Source organism: Oncorhynchus gorbuscha, linkage group LG06, assembly GCF_021184085.1.
Source record: "Oncorhynchus gorbuscha isolate QuinsamMale2020 ecotype Even-year linkage group LG06, OgorEven_v1.0, whole genome shotgun sequence".
In the NCBI taxonomy this organism is placed as follows: Eukaryota; Metazoa; Chordata; class Actinopteri; order Salmoniformes; family Salmonidae; genus Oncorhynchus; species Oncorhynchus gorbuscha.
The window spans coordinates 3,404,973-3,427,980 of record NC_060178.1 but is presented as its reverse complement, the minus strand read 5'-3'; the positions used below and the strand labels follow the sequence as shown (position 1 = coordinate 3,427,980).

Here is a 23,008-nt window from a genome sequence, read left to right as displayed (position 1 = left end):
GGGGGAGGATGGAGGATAGAGGGGGAGGTTTGAGGATAGAGGGGGAGGATGGAGGATAGAGGGGAGGATGGAGGATAGAGGGGGAGGATGGAGGATAGAGGGGGAGGATGGAGGATAGAGGGGGAGGATGGAGGATAGAGGGGGAGGATGGAGGGAGAGGATGGAGAATAGAGGGGGAGGATGGATGATAGAGGGGAGGATGGAGGATAGAGGGGGAGGATGGATGATAGAGGGTTAGGATGGAGGATAGAGGTGGAGGATAGAGGGAGAGGATAGAGGGAGAGGATAGAGGGAGAGGATGGAGGGAGAGGATAGAGAATAGAGGGAGATGATGGAGGGGGAGGATGGAGGGAGAGGATGGAGAATAGAGGGGGAGGATGGAGGATAGAGGGGGGAGGATGGAGGGAGGGGATGGAGAATAGAGGGGAGGATGGAGGACAGAGTGGGAGGATGGAGGATAGAGGGGGAAGATAGAGGGGGAGGATGGAGGGAGAGGATGGAGGATAGAGGGGGAGGATGGATGATAGAGGGGGAGGATGGAGGATAGAGGGGGAGGATGGATGATAGAGGGTTAGGATGGAGGATAGAGGGGAGGATGGAGGATAGAGGGGGAGGATGGAGGATAGAGGGGAGGATGGAGGATAGAGTGGGAGGATGGAGGATAGAGGGGGAGGTTGGAGGATAGAGGGGGAGGATGGAGGATAGAGGGGGAGGATGGAGGATAAAGGGGGAGGATGGAGGGAGGGGATGGAGAATAGAGGGGGAGGATGGAGGACAGAGTGGGAGGATGGAGGATAGAGGGGGAAGATAGAGGGGGAGGATGGAATGAGAGGATGGAGGATAGAGGGGGAGGATGGATGATAGAGGGGAGGATGGAGGATAGAGTGGGAGGATGGATGATAGAGGGGAGGATGGAGGATAGAGTGGGAGGATGGAGGATAGAGGGGGAAGATAGAGGGGAGGATGGAGGGAGAGGATGGAGGATAGAGGGGGAGGATGGAAGATAGAGGGGGAGGATGGAGGATAGAGGGGGAGGATGGATGATAGAGGGTTAGGATGGAGGATAGAGGGGGAGGATGGAGGATAGAGGGGGAGGATGGAGGATAGAGGGGGAGGATGGAGAATAGAGTGGGAGGATGGAGGATAGAGGGGGAGGTTGGAGGATAGAGGGGGAGGATGGAGGATAGAGGGGGAGGATGGACGATAGAGGGGGAGGATGGAGGGAGGGGATGGAGAATAGAGGGGAGGATGGAGGATAGAGGGGGAGGATGGAGGATAGAGTGGGAGGATGGAGGATAGAGGGGAGGATGGAGGATAGAGGGGGAAGATAGAGGGGGAGGATGGAATGAGAGGATGGAGGATAGAGGGGGAGGATGGAGGATAGAGTGGGAGGATGGATGATAGAGGGGGAGGATGGAGGATAGAGTGGGAGGATGGAGGATAGAGGGGGAAGATAGAGGGGGAGAATGGAGAATAGAGGGGGAGTATAACTGTAAATACAGTCCATTTCTAAATCGTATTGTGATTGGTGTTCCTTGTGTTCCTCTGCTGTAGTTATGCTGTGACGGTGCAGGAGTCCTACGCCCACCCCTTTGACCAGGTGTACTATACCAGGTGTACTGACATCCTCAACTGGTTCAAATGTACCAGACACAGGTGGGTACACACTGTCCCCATTGGCCCAGACACAGGTGGGTACACACTGTCCCCATTGGCCCAGACACAGGTGGGTACTCACTGTCCCCATTGGCCCAGACACAGGTGGGTACACACTGTCCCCATTGGCCCAGACACAGGTGGGTACACACTGTCCCCATTGGCCCAGACACAGGTGGGTACACACTGTCCCCATTGGCCCAGACACAGGTGGGTACACACTGTCCCCATTGGCCCAGACACAGGTGGGTACACACTGTCCCCATTGGCCCAGACACAGGTGGGTACACACTGTCCCCATTGGCCCAGACACAGGTGGGTTACACTGTCCCCATTGGCCCAGACACAGGTGGGTACACACTGTCCCCATTGGCCCAGACACAGGTGGGTTACACTGTCCCCATTGGCCCAGACACAGGTGGGTACACACTGTCCCCATTGGCCCAGACACAGGTGGGTTACACTGTCCCCATTGGCCCAGACACAGGTGGGTACACACTGTCCCCATTGGCCCAGACACAGGTGGGTACACACTGTCCCCATTGGCCCAGACACAGGTGGGTACACACTGTCCCCATTGGCCCAGACACAGGTGGGTTACACTGTCCCCATTGGCCCAGACACAGGTGGGTACACACTGTCCCCATTGGCCCAGACACAGGTGGGTACACACTGTCCCCATTGGCCCAGACACAGGTGGGTTACACTGTCCCCATTGGCCCAGACACAGGTGGGTCCCCATACACACTGTCCCCATTGGCCCAGACACAGGTGGGTACACACTGTCCCCATTGGCCCAGACACAGGTGGGTACACACTGTCCCCATTGGCCCAGACACAGGTGGGTACACACTGTCCCCATTGGCCCAGACACAGGTGGGTACACACTGTCCTCATTGGCCCAGACACAGGTGGGTACACACTGTCTCCATTGGCCCAGACACAGTAGGGTACACACTGTCTCCATTGGCCCAGACACAGGTGGGTACACACTGTCCCCATTGGCCCAGACACAGGTGGGTACACACTGTCCCCATTGGCCCAGACACAGGTGGGTTACACTGTCCCCATTGGCCCAGACACAGGTGGGTACACACTGTCCCCATTGGCCCAGACACAGGTGGGTACACACTGTCCACATTGGCCCAGACACAGGTGGGTTACACTGTCCCCATTGGCCCACACACAGGTGGGTACACACTGTCCCCATTGGCCCAGACACAGGTGGGTACACACTGTCCCCATTGGCCCAGACACAGGTGGGTTACACTGTCCCCATTGGCCCAGACACAGGTGGGTTACACTGTCCCCATTGGCCCAGACACAGGTGGGTTACACTGTCCCCATTGGCCCAGACACAGGTGGGTACACACTGTCCCCATTGGCCCAGACACAGGTGGGTACACACTGTCCCCATTGGCCCAGACACAGGTGGGTTACACTGTCCCCATTGGCCCAGACACAGGTGGGTACACACTGTCCCCATTGGCCCAGACACAGGTGGGTACACACTGTCCCCATTGGCCCAGACACAGGTGGGTTACACTGTCCCCATTGGCCCAGACACAGGTGGGTTACACTGTCCCCATTGGCCCAGACACAGGTGGGTACACACTGTCCCCATTGGCCCAGACACAGGTGGGTACACACTGTCCCCATTGGCCCAGACACAGGTGGGTACACACTGTCCCCATTGGCCCAGACACAGGTGGGTTACACTGTCCCCATTGGCCCAGACACAGGTGGGTACACACTGTCCCCATTGGCCCAGACACAGGTGGGTTACACTGTCCCCATTGGCCCAGACACAGGTGGGTACACACTGTCCCCATTGGCCCAGACACAGGTGGGTTACACTGTCCCCATTGGCCCAGACACAGGTGGGTTACACTGTCCCCATTGGCCCAGACACAGGTGGGTACACACTGTCCCCCAGGTGGGTACAGACCCAGACAGGTGGGTACACACTGTCCCCATTGGCCCAGACACAGGTGGGTTACACTGTCCCCATTGGCCCAGACACAGGTGGGTTACACTGTCCCCATTGGCCCAGACACAGGTGGGTACACACTGTCCCCATTGGCCCAGACACAGGTGGGTACACACTGTCCCCATTGGCCCAGACACAGGTGGGTACACACTGTCCCCATTGGCCCAGACACAGGTGGGTTACACTGTCCCCATTGGCCCAGACACAGGTGGGTACACACTGTCCCCATTGGCCCAGACACAGGTGGGGTTACACTGTCCCCATTGGCCCAGACACAGGTGGGTACACACTGTCCCCATTGGCCCAGACACAGGTGGGTACACACTGTCCCCATTGGCCCAGACACAGGTGGGTACACACTGTCCCCATTGGCCCAGACACATTGGTGGGTGGGTACACACTGTCCCCATTGGCCCAGACACAGGTGGGTACACACTGTCCCCATTGGCCCAGACACAGGTGGGTACACACTGTCCCCATTGGCCCAGACACAGGTGGGTTACACTGTCCCCATTGGCCCAGACACAGGTGGGTACACACTGTCCCCATTGGCCCAGACACAGGTGGGTATTGGCCCAGACACAGGTGGGTCACCCCCATTGGCCCAGACACAGGTGGGTACAAACTGTCCCCATTGGCCCAGACACAGGTGGGTTACACTGTCCCCATTGGCCCAGACACAGGTGGGTTACACTGTCCCCATTGGCCCAGACACAGGTGGGTTACACTGTCCCCATTGGCCCAGACACAGGTGGGTACACACTGTCCCCATTGGCCCAGACACAGGTGGGTTACACTGTCCCCATTGGCCCAGACACAGGTGGGTTACACTGTCCCCATTGGCCCAGACACAGGTGGGTTACACTGTCCCCATTGGCCCAGACACAGGTGGGTTACACTGTCCCCATTGGCCCAGACACAGGTGGGTACACACTGTCCCCATTGGCCCAGACACAGGTGGGTTACACACTGTCCCCATTGGCCCAGACACAGGTGGGTTACAGTCCCCATTGGCCCAGACACAGGTGGGTTACACTGTCCCCATTGGCCCAGACACAGGTGGGTACACACTGTCCCCATTGGCCCAGACACAGGTGGGTACACACTGTCCCCATTGGCCCAGACACAGGTGGGTACACACTGTCCCCATTGGCCCAGACACAGGTGGGTTACACTGTCCCCATTGGCCCAGACACAGGTGGGTACACACTGTCCCCATTGGCCCAGACACAGGTGGGTCCCCCATTGGCCCAGACACAGGTGGGTACACACTGTCCCCATTGGCCCAGACACAGGTGGGTACACACTGTCCCCATTGGCCCAGACACAGGTGGGTTACACTGTCCCCATTGGCCCAGACACAGGTGGGTTACACTGTCCCCATTGGCCCAGACACAGGTGGGTACACACTGTCCCCATTGGCCCAGACACAGGTGGGTACACACTGTCCCCATTGGCCCAGACACAGGTGGGTTACACTGTCCCCATTGGCCCAGACACAGGTGGGTACACACTGTCCCCATTGGCCCAGACACAGGTGGGTCCCCATTGGCCCACACAGGTGGGTTACACTGTCCCATTGGCCCAGACACAGGTGGGTTACACTGTCCCCATTGGCCCAGACACAGGTGGGTTACACTGTCCCCATTGGCCCAGACACAGGTGGGTACACACTGTCCCCATTGGCCCAGACACAGGTGGGTACACACTGTCCCCATTGGCCCAGACACAGGTGGGTTACACTGTCCCCATTGGCCCAGACACAGGTGGGTTACCCTGTCCCCATTGGCCCAGACACAGGTGGGTACACACTGTCCCCATTGGCCCAGACACAGGTGGGTACACACTGTCCCCATTGGCCCAGACACAGGTGGGTTACACTGTCCCCATTGGCCCAGACACAGGTGGGTACACACTGTCCCCATTGGCCCAGACACAGGTGGGTACACACTGTCCCCATTGGCCCAGACACAGGTGGGTACACACTGTCCCCATTGGCCCAGACACAGGTGGGTTACACTGTCCCCATTGGCCCAGACACAGGTGGGTACACACTGTCCCCATTGGCCCAGACACAGGTGGGTACACACTGTCCCCATTGGCCCAGACACAGGTGGGTACACACTGTCCCCATTGGCCCAGACACAGGTGGGTTACACTGTCCCCATTGGCCCAGACACAGGTGGGTTACACTGTCCCCATTGGCCCAGACACAGGTGGGTTACACTGTCCCCATTGGCCCAGACACAGGTGGGTTACACTGTCCCCATTGGCCCAGACACAGGTGGGTACACACTGTCCCCATTGGCCCAGACACAGGTGGGTACACACTGTCCCCATTGGCCCAGACACAGGTGGGTTACACTGTCCCCATTGGCCCAGACACAGGTGGGTTACACTGTCCCCATTGGCCCAGACACAGGTGGGTACACACTGTCCCCATTGGCCCAGACACAGGTGGGTACACACTGTCCCCATTGGCCCAGACACAGGTGGGTACACACTGTCCCCATTGGCCCAGACACAGGTGGGTTACACTGTCCCCATTGGCCCAGACACAGGTGGGTACACACTGTCCCCATTGGCCCAGACACAGGTGGGTTACACTGTCCCCATTGGCCCAGACACAGGTGGGTACACACTGTCCCCATTGGCCCAGACACAGGTGGGTACACACTGTCCCCATTGGCCCAGACACAGGTGGGTACACACTGTCCCATTGGCCCAGACACAGGTGGGTACACACTGTCCCCATTGGCCCAGACACAGGTGGGTTACACTGTCCCCATTGGCCCAGACACAGGTGGGTACACACTGTCCCCATTGGCCCAGACACAGGTGGGTTACACTGTCCCCATTGGCCCAGACACAGGTGGGTACACACTGTCCCCATTGGCCCAGACACAGGTGGGTTACACTGTCCCCATTGGCCCAGACACAGGTGGGTACACACTGTCCCCATTGGCCCAGACACAGGTGGGTACACACTGTCCCCATTGGCCCAGACACAGGTGGGTTACACTGTCCCCATTGGCCCAGACACAGGTGGGTACACACTGTCCCCATTGGCCCAGACACAGGTGGGTACACACTGTCCCCATTGGCCCAGACACAGGTGGGTACACTGTCCCCATTGGCCCAGACACAGGTGGGTTACACTGTCCCCATTGGCCCAGACACAGGTGGGTACACACTGTCCCCATTGGCCCAGACACAGGTGGGTACACTGTCCCCATTGGCCCAGACACAGGTGGGTTACACTGTCCCCATTGGCCCAGACACAGGTGGGTACACACTGTCCCCATTGGCCCAGACACAGGTGGGTACACACTGTCCCCATTGGCCCAGACACAGGTGGGTTACACTGTCCCCATTGGCCCAGACACAGGTGGGTTACACTGTCCCCATTGGCCCAGACACAGGTGGGTACACACTGTCCCCATTGGCCCAGACACAGGTGGGTACACACTGTCCCCATTGGCCCAGACACAGGTGGGTACACACTGTCCCCATTGGCCCAGACACAGGTGGGTTACACTGTCCCCATTGGCCCAGACACAGGTGGGTACACACTGTCCCCATTGGCCCAGACACAGGTGGGTACACACTGTCCCCATTGGCCCAGACACAGGTGGGTACACACTGTCCCCATTGGCCCAGACACAGGTGGGTACACACTGTCCCCATTGGCCCAGACACAGGTGGGTACACACTGTCCCCATTGGCCCAGACACAGGTGGGTACACACTGTCCTCCCATTGGCCCAGACACAGGTGGGTACACACTGTCTCCATTGGCCCAGACACAGGTGGGTACACACTGTCCCCATTGGCCCAGACACAGGTGGGTACACACTGTCCCCATTGGCCCAGACACAGGTGGGTACACACTGTCCCCATTGGCCCAGACACAGGTGGGTTACACTGTCCCCATTGGCCCAGACACAGGTGGGTACACACTGTCCCCATTGGCCCAGACACAGGTGGGTACACACTGTCCCCATTGGCCCAGACACAGGTGGGTTACACTGTCCCCATTGGCCCAGACACAGGTGGGTACACACTGTCCCCATTGGCCCAGACACAGGTGGGTACACACTGTCCCCATTGGCCCAGACACAGGTGGGTTACACTGTCCCCATTGGCCCAGACACAGGTGGGTTACACTGTCCCCATTGGCCCAGACACAGGTGGGTTACACTGTCCCCATTGGCCCAGACACAGGTGGGTACACACTGTCCCCATTGGCCCAGACACAGGTGGGTACACACTGTCCCCATTGGCCCAGACACAGGTGGGTTACACTGTCCCCATTGGCCCAGACACAGTAGGGTACACACTGTCCCCATTGGCCCAGACACAGGTGGGTACACACTGTCCCCATTGGCCCAGACACAGGTGGGTTACACTGTCCCCATTGGCCCAGACACAGGTGGGTTACACTGTCCCCATTGGCCCAGACACAGGTGGGTACACACTGTCCCCATTGGCCCAGACACAGGTGGGTACACACTGTCCCCATTGGCCCAGACACAGGTGGGTACACACTGTCCCCATTGGCCCAGACACAGGTGGGTTACACTGTCCCCATTGGCCCAGACACAGGTGGGTACACACTGTCCCCATTGGCCCAGACACAGGTGGGTTACACTGTCCCCATTGGCCCAGACACAGGTGGGTACACACTGTCCCCATTGGCCCAGACACAGGTGGGTTACACTGTCCCCATTGGCCCAGACACAGGTGGGTACACACTGTCCCCATTGGCCCAGACACAGGTGGGTACACACTGTCCCCATTGGCCCAGACACAGGTGGGTTACACTGTCCCCATTGGCCCAGACACAGTAGGGTACACACTGTCCCCATTGGCCCAGACACAGGTGGGTACACACTGTCCCCATTGGCCCAGACACAGGTGGGTTACACTGTCCCCATTGGCCCAGACACAGGTGGGTTACACTGTCCCCATTGGCCCAGACACAGGTGGGTACACACTGTCCCCATTGGCCCAGACACAGGTGGGTACACACTGTCCCCATTGGCCCAGACACAGGTGGGTACACACTGTCCCCATTGGCCCAGACACAGGTGGGTTACACTGTCCCCATTGGCCCAGACACAGGTGGGTACACACTGTCCCCATTGGCCCAGACACAGGTGGGTTACACTGTCCCCATTGGCCCAGACACAGGTGGGTACACACTGTCCCCATTGGCCCAGACACAGGTGGGTACACACTGTCCCCATTGGCCCAGACACAGGTGGGTACACACTGTCCCCATTGGCCCAGACACAGGTGGGTACACACTGTCCCCATTGGCCCAGACACAGGTGGGTACACACTGTCCCCATTGGCCCAGACACAGGTGGGTTACACTGTCCCCATTGGCCCAGACACAGGTGGGTACACACTGTCCCCATTGGCCCAGACACAGGTGGGTTACACTGTCCCCATTGGCCCAGACACAGGTGGGTACACACTGTCCCCATTGGCCCAGACACAGGTGGGTACACACTGTCCCCATTGGCCCAGACACAGGTGGGTTACACTGTCCCCATTGGCCCAGACACAGGTGGTTACACACTGTCCCCATTGGCCCAGACACAGGTGGGTACACACTGTCCCCATTGGCCCAGACACAGGTGGGTACAAACTGTCCCCATTGGCCCAGACACAGGTGGGTTACACTGTCCCCATTGGCCCAGACACAGGTGGGTTACACTGTCCCCATTGGCCCAGACACAGGTGGGTACACACTGTCCCCATTGGCCCAGACACAGGTGGGTACACACTGTCCCCATTGGCCCAGACACAGGTGGGTTACACTGTCCCCATTGGCCCAGACACAGGTGGGTACACACTGTCCCCATTGGCCCAGACACAGGTGGGTTACACTGTCCCCATTGGCCCAGACACAGGTGGGTACAAACTGTCCCCATTGGCCCAGACACAGTAGGGTACACACTGTCCCCATTGGCCCAGACACAGGTGGGTTACACTGTCCCCATTGGCCCAGACACAGGTGGGTACACACTGTCCCCATTGGCCCAGACACAGGTGGGTACACACTGTCCCCATTGGCCCAGACACAGGTGGGTACAAACTGTCCCCATTGGCCCAGACACAGGTGGGTTACACTGTCCCCATTGGCCCAGACACAGGTGGGTTACACTGTCCCCATTGGCCCAGACACAGGTGGGTACACACTGTCCCCATTGGCCCAGACACAGGTGGGTACACACTGTCCCCATTGGCCCAGACACAGGTGGGTTACACTGTCCCCATTGGCCCAGACACAGGTGGGTTACACTGTCCCCATTGGCCCAGACACAGGTGGGTACACACTGTCCCCATTGGCCCAGACACAGGTGGGTACACACTGTCCCCATTGGCCCAGACACAGGTGGGTACACACTGTCCCCATTGGCCCAGACACAGGTGGGTTACACTGTCCCCATTGGCCCAGACACAGGTGGGTACACACTGTCCCCATTGGCCCAGACACAGGTGGGTTACACTGTCCCATTGGCCCAGACACAGGTGGGTACACACTGTCCCCATTGGCCCAGACACAGGTGGGTACACACTGTCCCCATTGGCCCAGACACAGGTGGGTACACACTGTCCCCATTGGCCCAGACACAGGTGGGTACACACTGTCCCCATTGGCCCAGACACAGGTGGGTACACACTGTCCCCATTGGCCCAGACACAGGTGGGTTACACTGTCCCCATTGGCCCAGACACAGGTGGGTACACACTGTCCCCATTGGCCCAGACACAGGTGGGTTACACTGTCCCCATTGGCCCAGACACAGGTGGGTACAAACTGTCTCCATTGGCCCAGACACAGTAGGGTACACACTGTCCCCATTGGCCCAGACACAGGTGGGTTACACTGTCCCCATTGGCCCAGACACAGGTGGGTACACACTGTCCCCATTGGCCCAGACACAGGTGGGTACACACTGTCCCCATTGGCCCAGACACAGGTGGGTACACACTGTCCCCATTGGCCCAGACACAGGTGGGTACAAACTGTCCCCATTGGCCCAGACACAGGTGGGTACACACTGTCCCCATTGGCCCAGACACAGGTGGGTACACACTGTCCCCATTGGCCCAGACACAGGTGGGTTACACTGTCCCCATTGGCCCAGACACAGGTGGGTTACACTGTCCCCATTGGCCCAGACACAGGTGGGTACACACTGTCCCCATTGGCCCAGACACAGGTGGGTACACACTGTCCCCATTGGCCCAGACACAGGTGGGTACACACTGTCCCCATTGGCCCAGACACAGGTGGGTACACACTGTCCCCATTGGCCCAGACACAGGTGGGTACACACTGTCCTCATTGGCCCAGACACAGGTGGGTACACACTGTCTCCATTGGCCCAGACACAGTAGGGTACACACTGTCTCCATTGGCCCAGACACAGGTGGGTACACACTGTCCCCATTGGCCCAGACACAGGTGGGTACACACTGTCCCCATTGGCCCAGACACAGGTGGGTTACACTGTCCCCATTGGCCCAGACACAGGTGGGTACACACTGTCCCCATTGGCCCAGACACAGGTGGGTACACACTGTCCACATTGGCCCAGACACAGGTGGGTTACACTGTCCCCATTGGCCCACACACAGGTGGGTACACACTGTCCCCATTGGCCCAGACACAGGTGGGTACACACTGTCCCCATTGGCCCAGACACAGGTGGGTTACACTGTCTCCATTGGCCCAGACACAGGTGGGTTACACTGTCCCCATTGGCCCAGACACAGGTGGGTTACACTGTCCCCATTGGCCCAGACACAGGTTGGTACACACTGTCCCCATTGGCCCAGACACAGGTGGGTACACACTGTCCCCATTGGCCCAGACACAGGTGGGTTACACTGTCCCCATTGGCCCAGACACAGTAGGGTACACACTGTCCCCATTGGCCCAGACACAGGTGGGTACACACTGTCCCCATTGGCCCAGACACAGGTGGGTTACACTGTCCCCATTGGCCCAGACACAGGTGGGTTACACTGTCCCCATTGGCCCAGACACAGGTGGGTACACACTGTCCCCATTGGCCCAGACACAGGTGGGTACACACTGTCCCCATTGGCCCAGACACAGGTGGGTACACACTGTCCCCATTGGCCCAGACACAGGTGGGTTACACTGTCCCCATTGGCCCAGACACAGGTGGGTACACACTGTCCCCATTGGCCCAGACACAGGTGGGTTACACTGTCCCCATTGGCCCAGACACAGGTGGGTACACACTGTCCCCATTGGCCCAGACACAGGTGGGTTACACTGTCCCCATTGGCCCAGACACAGGTGGGTACACACTGTCCCCATTGGCCCAGACACAGGTGGGTTACACTGTCCCCATTGGCCCAGACACAGGTGGGTTACACTGTCCCCATTGGCCCAGACACAGTAGGGTACACACTGTCCCCATTGGCCCAGACACAGGTGGGTACACACTGTCCCCATTGGCCCAGACACAGGTGGGTTACACTGTCCCCATTGGCCCAGACACAGGTGGGTTACACTGTCCCCATTGGCCCAGACACAGGTGGGTACACACTGTCCCCATTGGCCCAGACACAGGTGGGTACACACTGTCCCCATTGGCCCAGACACAGGTGGGTACACACTGTCCCCATTGGCCCAGACACAGGTGGGTTACACTGTCCCCATTGGCCCAGACACAGGTGGGTACACACTGTCCCCATTGGCCCAGACACAGGTGGGTTACACTGTCCCCATTGGCCCAGACACAGGTGGGTACACACTGTCCCCATTGGCCCAGACACAGGTGGGTACACACTGTCCCCATTGGCCCAGACACAAGTGGGTACACACTGTCCCCATTGGCCCAGACACAGGTGGGTACACACTGTCCCCATTGGCCCAGACACAGGTGGGTACACACTGTCCCCATTGGCCCAGACACAGGTGGGTTACACTGTCCCCATTGGCCCAGACACAGGTGGGTACACACTGTCCCCATTGGCCCAGACACAGGTGGGTTACACTGTCCCCATTGGCCCAGACACAGGTGGGTACAAACTGTCTCCATTGGCCCAGACACAGTAGGGTACACACTGTCCCCATTGGCCCAGACACAGGTGGGTTACACTGTCCCCATTGGCCCAGACACAGGTGGTTACACACTGTCCCCATTGGCCCAGACACAGGTGGGTACACACTGTCCCCATTGGCCCAGACACAGGTGGGTACAAACTGTCCCCATTGGCCCAGACACAGGTGGGTTACACTGTCCCCATTGGCCCAGACACAGGTGGGTTACACTGTCCCCATTGGCCCAGACACAGTAGGGTACACACTGTCCCCATTGGCCCAGACACAGGTGGGTACACACTGTCCCCATTGGCCCAGACACAGGTGGGTTACACTGTCCCCATTGGCCCAGACACAGGTGGGTACACACTGTCCCCATTGGCCCAGACACAGGTGGGTTACACTGTCCCCATTGGCCCAGACACAGGTGGGTACAAACTGTCTCCATTGGCCCAGACACAGTAGGGTACACACTGTCCCCATTGGCCCAGACACAGGTGGGTTACACTGTCCCCATTGGCCCAGACACAGGTGGTTACACACTGTCCCCATTGGCCCAGACACAGGTGGGTACACACTGTCCCCATTGGCCCAGACACAGGTGGGTACAAACTGTCCCCATTGGCCCAGACACAGGTGGGTTACACTGTCCCCATTGGCCCAGACACAGGTGGGTTACACTGTCCCCATTGGCCCAGACACAGTAGGGTACACACTGTCCCCATTGGCCCAGACACAGGTGGGTACACACTGTCCCCATTGGCCCAGACACAGGTGGGTTACACTGTCCCCATTGGCCCAGACACAGGTGGGTTACACTGTCCCCATTGGCCCAGACACAGGTGGGTACACACTGTCCCCATTGGCCCAGACACAGGTGGGTACACACTGTCCCCATTGGCCCAGACACAGGTGGGTACACACTGTCCCCATTGGCCCAGACACAGGTGGGTTACACTGTCCCCATTGGCCCAGACACAGGTGGGTACACACTGTCCCCATTGGCCCAGACACAGGTGGGTTACACTGTCCCATTGGCCCAGACACAGGTGGGTACACACTGTCCCCATTGGCCCAGACACAGGTGGGTACACACTGTCCCCATTGGCCCAGACACAAGTGGGTACACACTGTCCCCATTGGCCCAGACACAGGTGGGTACACACTGTCCCCATTGGCCCAGACACAGGTGGGTACACACTGTCCCCATTGGCCCAGACACAGGTGGGTTACACTGTCCCCATTGGCCCAGACACAGGTGGGTACACACTGTCCCCATTGGCCCAGACACAGGTGGGTTACACTGTCCCCATTGGCCCAGACACAGGTGGGTACAAACTGTCTCCATTGGCCCAGACACAGTAGGGTACACACTGTCTCCATTGGCCCAGACACAGGTGGGTTACACTGTCCCCATTGGCCCAGACACAGGTGGGTACACACTGTCCCCATTGGCCCAGACACAGGTGGGTACACACTGTCCCCATTGGCCCAGACACAGGTGGGTACACACTGTCCCCATTGGCCCAGACACAGGTGGGTACAAACTGTCCCCATTGGCCCAGACACAGGTGGGTACACACTGTCCCCATTGGCCCAGACACAGGTGGGTACACACTGTCTCCATTGGCCCAGACACAGGTGGGTACACACTGTCTCCATTTGCCCAGACACAGGTGGGTACACACTGTCCCCATTGGCCCAGACACAGGTGGGTTACACTGTCCCCATTGGCCCAGACACAGGTGGGTACAAACTGTCTCCATTGGCCCAGACACAGTAGGGTACACACTGTCCCCATTGGCCCAGACACAGGTGGGTTACACTGTCCCCATTGGCCCAGACACAGGTGGGTACACACTGTCCCCATTGGCCCAGACACAGGTGGGTACACACTGTCCCCATTGGCCCAGACACAGGTGGGTACACACTGTCCCCATTGGCCCAGACACAGTAGGGTACACACTGTCCCCATTGGTCCAGACACAGGTGGGTACACACTGTCCCCATTGGCCCAGACACAGGTGGGTACACACTGTCCCCATTGGCCCAGACACAGGTGGGTTACACTGTCCCCATTGGCCCAGACACAGGTGGGTACACACTGTCCCCATTGGCCCAGACACAGGTGGGTTACACTGTCCCCATTGGCCCAGACACAAGTGGGTACACACTGTCCCCATTGGCCCAGACACAGGTGGGTTACACTGTCCCCATTGGCCCAGAAACAGGTGGGTACACACTGTCCCCATTGGCCCAGACACAGGTGGGTTACACTGTCCCCATTGGCCCAGACACAGGTGGGTACACACTGTCCCCATTGGCCCAGACACAGGTGGGTTACACTGTCCCCATTGGCCCAGACACAGGTGGGTACACACTGTCCCCATTGGCCCAGACACAGGTGGGTACACAATGTCCCCATTGGCCCAGACACAGGTGGGTACACACTGTCCCCATTGGCCCAGACACAGGTGGGTACACACTGTCCCCATTGGCCCAGACACAGGGGGGTACACACTGTCCCCATTGGCCCAGACACAGGTGGGTTACACTGTCCCCATTGGCCCAGACACAGGTGGGTACACACTGTCCCCATTGGCCCAGACACAGGTGGGTTACACTGTCCCCATTGGCCCAGACACAGGTGGGTACACACTGTCCCCATTGGCCCAGACACAGGTGGGTTACACTGTCCCCATTGGCCCAGACACAGGTGGGTACACACTGTCCCCATTGGCCCAGACACAGGTGGGTTACACTGTCCCCATTGGCCCAGACACAGGTGGGTACACACTGTCCCCATTGGCCCAGACACAGGTGGGTACACACTGTCCCCATTGGCCCAGACACAGGTGGGTACACACTGTCCCCATTGGCCCAGACACAGGTGGGTTACACTGTCCCCATTGGCCCAGACACAGGTGGGTACACACTGTCCCCATTGGCCCAGACACAGGTGGGTACACACTGTCCCCATTGGCCCAGACACAGGTGGGTACACACTGTCCCCATTGGCCCAGACACAGGTGGGTACACACTGTCCCCATTGGCCCAGACACAGGTGGGTACACACTGTCCCCATTGGCCCAGACACAGGTGGGTACACACTGTCCCCATTGGCCCAGACACAGGTGGGTACACACTGTCCCCATTGGCCCAGACACAGGTGGGTACACACTGTCCCCATTGGCCCAGACACAGGTGGGTACACACTGTCCCCATTGGCCCAGACACAGGTGGGTACACACTGTCCCCATTGGCCCAGACACAGGTGGGTACACACTGTCCCCATTGGTCCAGACACAGGTGGGTACACACTGTCCCCATTGGCCCAGACACAGGTGGGTACACACTGTCCCCATTGGCCCAGACACAGGTGGGTACACACTGTCCCCATTGGCCCAGACACAGGTGGGTTACACTGTCCCCATTGGACCAGACACAGGTGGGTACACACTGTCCCCATTGGCCCAGACACAGGTGGGTACACACTGTCCCCATTGGCCCAGACACAGGTGGGTATACACTGTCCCCATTGGCCCAGACACAGGTGGGTACACACTGTCCACATTGACCCAGACACATTACTGTCCCCATTGACCCAGACACGTTACTGTCCCCATTGACCCAGACACGTTACTGTCCCCATTGGCCCAGACACATTACTCTCCCCATTGACCCAGACATGTTACTGTCCTCATTGGCCCAGAGACATTACTGTCCCCATTGACCCAGACACATTACTGTCCCCATTGACCCAGACACATTATTGTCCCCATTGGCCCAGACACATCACTGTCCCCATTGGCCCAGACACATTATTGTCCCCATTGACCCAGACACATTATTGTCCCCATTGACCCAGACACATTACTGTCCCCATTGGCCCAGAGTCATTACTGTCCCCATTGACCCATACATGTTACTGTCCCCATTGACCCAGACATATTACTGTCCCCATTGGCCCAGACACATTACTGTCCCCATTGGCCCAGAGACATTACTGTCCCCATTGACCCAGAGACATTACTGTCCCCATTGACCCAGACACAGGTGAGTGCATAACATATTACTATCCTCAAACTCTTCTTGAAAATAAAATATATAGCTATTTTTTAAGTGCCTCTCCTGTGAAGTAGGGATGTGCGATTTACCCCTAGTTTCCTGAAACGGGCCACATATGGTCATACGTTGGACAGGAGGTTAGGAAGTGCAGCTCAGTTTCCACCTTATTTTGTGGGCAGTGAGCACATGGCCTGTCTTCTCTTGAGAGCCATGTCTGCCTACGGCGGCTTTTCTCAATAGCAAGGCTATGCTCACTGAGTCTGTACATAGTCAAAGCTTTCCTTAAGTTTGTGTCAGTCACAGTGGTCAGGTATTCTGCCACTGTGTACTCTCTGTGTAGGGCCAAATAGCATTCTAGTTTGCTCTGTTTTTTTGTTAATTATTTCCAATGTGTTAAGTAATTATCTTTTTGTTTTCTCATGATTTGCTTGGGTCTAATTGTGCTGCTGTCCTGGGGCTCTGTAGGGTGTGTTTGTGTTTGTGAACAGAGCCCCAGGACCAGCTTGCTTAGGGGACTCTTCTCCAGGTTCATCTCTCTGTAGCTGATGGCTTTGTTATGGAAGGTTTTGGAATCGCTTCCTTTTAGGTGGTTATATAATTTAATGTCTCTTTTCTGGATTTTGATAATTAGTGGGTATCGGCCTAATTCTGCTCTGCATGCATTATTTGGTGTTCTACGTTGTACACGGAGGATATTTAGCAGAATTCTGCGTGCAGAGTCTCAATTTGGTGTTTGTCCCATTTTGTGAAGTCTTGGTTGGTGAGCGGACCCCAGACCTCACAACCATGAAGGGCAATGGGTTCTATAACTGATTCAAGTATTTTTAGCCAGATCCTAATTGGTATGTTGAATTTTATGTGCCTTTTGATGGCATAGAAGGCCCTTCTTGCCTTGTCTCTCAGATCGTTTACAGCTTTGTGGAAGTTACCTGTGGCGCTGATGTTTAGGCCGAGGTATGTATAGTTTTTTGTGTGCTCTAGGGCAACGACGTCTAGATGGAATTTGTATTTGTGATCCTGGCGACTGGACCTTTTTTGGAACACCATTAATTTGGTCTTACTGAGATTTACTGTCAGGGCCCAGGTCTGTCAGAATCTGTGCAGAAGATCTAGGTGCTGCTCTCGGCAGTACTTGGTTGGGGACAGAAGCTCCAGAGCATCGACAAACAGTAAACATTTGACTTCAGCTGCACCTCACTGCCATGTGGAAACAAATGTGTGTTCGCCAAATTTTAACTGCACACTTGTTGTTTGTGTACATGGATTTTACAATGTTAGAAGTTTTTCTCTTTTTCTCTCTCTTATACATCTCTCTCTCTCTCTCTCTCTCTCTCTCTCTCTCTCTCTCTCTCTCTCTCTCTCTCTCTCTCTCTCTCTCTCTCTCTCTCTCTCTCTCTCTCTCTCTCTCTCTCTCTCTCTCTCTCTCTCTCTCTCTCTCTCTCTCTCTCTCTCTCTCTCTCTCTCTCTCTCTCTCTCTCTCTCTCTCTCTCTCTCTCTCTCTCTCTCTCTCTCTCTCTCTCTCTCTCTCTCACAGTCTCTCTCTCTCTCTCTCTCTCTCTCTCTCTCTCTCTCTCTCTCTCTCTCTCTCTCTCTCTCTCTCTCTCTCTCTCTCTCTCTCTCTCTCTCTCTCTCTCTCTCTCTCTCTCTCACAGTCTCTCTCTCTCTCTCTCTCTCTCTCTGTCTCTGTCTCTCTCTCTCTGGCTCTCTGTCTCTCTCACAGTCTCTATCTCTCTCTCTCTCTCTCTCTCTCTCTCTCTCTCTCTCTGTCTCTGTCTCTCTCTCTCTCTCTCTGTCTCTGTCTCTGTCTCTCTGGCTCTCTGTCTCTCTCTGTCTCTCTCTCTCTCTCTGTCTCTCTCTCTGTCTCTCTCTGTCTCTCTCTCTCTGTCTCTGTCTCTGTCTCTCTCTCTCTCTGTCTCTGTCTCTCTCACAGTCTCTCTCTCTCTCTCTATCTGTCTCTCTCTCTCTGTCTCTCTCTCTCTGTCTCAATCTCTCTCTGTCTCTCTCTCTCACAGTCTCTCTCTCTGTCTCACAGTCTCTATCTCTCTCACAGTCTCTATCTCTCTCACAGTCTCTCTCTCTCTCTCTCTCTCTCTCTCTCTCTCTCTCTCTCTCTCTCTCTCTCTCTCTCTCTCTCTCTCTCTCTCTCTCTCTCTCTCTCTCTCTCTCTCTCTCTCTCTCTCTCTCTCTCTCTCTGTTCCTTTTACATCTCTTTCGCTCAATCTTATGTCCCATAATGCCTGTCTTCTTCCCCCTGTGTCTCATTCTGTTTTGAAGAAAGCAGGGTCACTCTCTTTAACCTGATGTCCCATAATGCCTGTCTTCTTCCCCCTGTGTCTATTTCTCTCCCACAGGATCAGCTATAAGACGGCTTACCGGCGGGGAGTCCGGACCATGTACCGGCGCCGCTCACAGTGTTGCCCGGGTTACTTTGAGAGGGGAGACATGTGTGTCCGTAAGTGTGTTTTCCTGTTTCATTAACACATGTCCCAGAATGCACTTGGATGTACTGTCCCAGAATGCACTAGGATGTACTGTCCCATGATGCCCGAGGATGCACTGTCTCAGCACTAGGATGTCTCAGCACTAGACTGTCTCAGCACTAGGATGTCTCAGCACTAGGATGTCTCAGCACTAGACTGTCTCAGCACTAGACCGTCTCAGCACTAGGATGTCTCAGCACTAGACTGTCTCAGCACTAGGATGTCTCAGCACTAGACTGTCTCAGCACTAGACTGTCTCAGCACTAGACTGTCTCAGCACTAGGATGTCTCAGCACTAGACTGTCTCAGCACTAGACTGTCTCAGCACTAGACTGTCTCAGCACTAGACTGTCTCAGCACTAGAATGTCTCAGCACTAGACTGTCTCAGCACTAGGCTGTCTCAGCACTAGGATGTCTCAGCACTAGGATGTCTCAGCACTAGGATGTCTCAGCACTAGGATGTCTCAGCACTAGAATGTCTCAGCACTAGGATGTCTCAGCACTAGGATGTCTCAGCACTAGACTGTCGAGGCACTAGGCTGTCTCAGCACTAGACTGTCTCAGCACTAGAATGTCTCAGCACTAGACTGTCTCAGCACTAGGATGTCTCAGCACTAGGATGTCTCAGCACTAGGATGTCTCAGCACTAGGATGTCTCAGCACTAGACCGTCTCAGCACTAGGATGTCTCAGCACTAGGATGTCTCAGCACTAGGATGTCTCAGCACTAGGATGTCTCAGCACTAGACCGTCTCAGCACTAGACCGTCTCAGCACTAGGATGTCTCAGCACTAGGATGTCTCAGCACTAGGATGTCTCAGCACTAGGATGTCTCAGCACTAGGATGTCTCAGCACTAGACCGTCTCAGCACTAGGATGTCTCAGCACTAGGATGTCTCAGCACTAGGATGTCTCAGCACTAGGATGTCTCAGCACTAGGATGTCTCAGCACTAGACCGTCTCAGCACTACGATGTCTCAGCACTAGGATGTCTCAGCACTAGGATGTCTCAGCACTAGACTGTCTCAGCACTAGGATGTCTCAGCACTAGACTGTCTCAGCACTAGACTGTCTCAGCACTAGGATGTCTCAGCACTAGGATGTCTCAGCACTAGACTGTCTCAGCACTAGACCGTCTCAGCACTAGACTGTCTCAGCACTAGGATGTCTCAGCACTAGGATGTCTCAGCACTAGGATGTCTCAGCACTAGGATGTCTCAGCACTAGACTGTCTCAGCACTAGACCGTCTCAGCACTAGACTGTCTCAGCACTAGGATGTCTCAGCACTAGACTGTCTCAGCACTAGAATGTCGAGGCACTAGGCTGTCTCAGCACTAGGATGTCGAGGCACTAGGCTGTCTCAGCACTAGGATGTCGAGGCACTAGACTGTCTCAGCACTAGGATGTCTCAGCACTAGACTGTCTCAGCACTAGAATGTCGAGGCACTAGGCTGTCTCAGCACTAGGATCTCTCAGCACTAGAATGTCTCAGCACTAGGATGTCTCAGCACTAGACTGTCTCAGCACTAGACTGTCTCAGCACTAGACCGTCTCAGCACTAGACCGTCTCAGCACTAGACTGTCTCAGCACTAGGATGTCTCAGCACTAGACTGTCTCAGCACTAGAATGTCTCAGCACTAGGACTGTCTCAGCACTAGACTGTCTCAGCACTAGGATGTCTCAGCACTAGACTGTCTCAGCACTAGGATGTCTCAGCACTAGGATGTCTCAGCACTAGACTGTCTCAGCACTAGAATGTCGAGGCACTAGGCTGTCTCAATGCAATTAAAGGTAAGAGGAAACCAACAGTAGCTACTGTCACAATAATGATGTTTTGTTTACATTACCTGACATAACACCAAAACAATCTGTTTAGAACGTCTCCATCCTTGTGATATTATAACGTAGACGCTGGGAGTCGGGAAGCAAGTGGTGAGTTTAATAATAAACAAAACATGGAACAAGAATTAATATTAATTTAATACTGCCTGGGGAATGAACCGAGTTCCATATCATGAGGAGCGGCTGAACGTAATGATTGATGCTAGCTGAACGTAATGATTGATGCTAGCTGAACGTAATGATTGATGCTAGCTGAACGTAATGATTGATGCTAGCTGAACGTAATGATTGATGCTAGCTGAACGTAATGATTGATGCTAGCTGAACGTAATGATTGATGCTAGCTGAACGTAATGATTGATGCTAGCTGAACGTAATGATTGATGCTAGCTGAACGTAATGATTGATGCTAGCTGAACGTAATGATTGATGCTAGCTGAACGTAATGATTGATGCTAGCTGAACGTAATGATTGATGCTAGCTGAACGTAATGATTGATGCCAGGTGAACGTAATGATTGATGCTAGCTGAACGTAATGATTGATGCTAGCTGAACGTAATGATTGATGCTAGCTGAACGTAATGATTGATGCTAGCTGAACGTAATGATTGATGCTAGCTGAACGTAATGATTGATGCTAGCTGAACGTAATGATTGATGCCAGGTGAACGTAATGATTGATGCTAGCTGAACGTAATGATTGATGCTAGCTGAACGTAATGATTGATGCTAGCTGAACGTAATGATTGATGCCAGGTGAACGTAATGATTGATGCTAGCTGAACGTAATGATTGATGCCAGGTGAACGTAATGATTGATGCTAGCTGAACGTAATGATTGATGCTAGCTGAACGTAATGATTGATGCTAGCTGAACGTAATGATTGATGCCAGGTGAACGTAATGATTGATGCCAGGTGAGCGTAATGATTGATGCCAGGTGAGCGTAATGATTGATGCCAGGTGAGCGTAATGATTGATGCCAGGTGAGCGTAATGATTGATGCCAGGTGAGCGTAATGATTGATGCCAGCTGAACGTAATGATCTATAGTCTGGTCTATAGTAGTGCACCATGTAGGGGATAGGGGCCATAGGGTCTGGTCTATAGTAGTGCACCATGTAGGGGATAGGGGCCATAGGGTCTGGTCTATAGTAGTGCACCATGTAGGGGATAGGGGCCATAGGGTCTGGTCTATAGTAGTGCACCATGTAGGGGATAGGGGCCATAGGGTCTGGTCTATAGTAGTGCACCATGTAGGGGATAGGGGCCATAGGGTCTGGTCTATAGTAGTGCACCATGTAGGGGATAGGGGCCATAGGGTCTGGTCTATAGTAGTGCACCATGTAGGGGATAGGGGCCATAGGGTCTGGTCTATAGTAGTGCACCATGTAGGGGATAGGGTGCCATAGGGTCTGGTCTATAGTAGTGCACCATGTAGGTGATAGGGTGCCATAGGGTCTGGTCTATAGTAGTGCACCATGTAGGGGATAGGGGCCTGGTTAAATACTATCCCCTATATAGTGCACTACTATAGACCAGACCCTATGGCACCCTATTCCCTACATGGTACACTACTATAGACCAGGGACCTATGGCACAGTACTGTGCAGCCGTCTTCATCGACCTCGCCAAGGCTTTCGACTCTGTCAATCACCATATTCTTATCGGCAGACTCAACAGCCTCGGTTTTTCGGATGACTGCCTTGCCTGGTTCACCAATTACTTTGCAGACAGAGTTCAGTGTGTCAAATCGGAGGGCATGCTGTCCGATCCTCTGGCAGTCTCTATGGGGGTGCCACAGGGTTCAATTCTCGGGCCGACTCTTTTCTCTGTATATATCAATGATGTTGCTCATGCTGCGGGCGATTCC

The 23,008-nt window shown here is 55.5% G+C and overlaps 1 protein-coding gene across 1 annotated transcript in view; it reads left to right on the top strand.

Moving 5' to 3' along the window:
* megf11 (multiple EGF-like-domains 11) overlaps window positions 1-23,008 on the top strand; it is a 555,378-nt gene that overhangs the window by 36,073 nt on the left and 496,297 nt on the right. The window contains 2 exon segments of the mRNA XM_046352068.1: window positions 1,555-1,656; window positions 19,162-19,262. Coding sequence (XP_046208024.1) covers window positions 1,555-1,656; window positions 19,162-19,262 — 203 coding nt within the window.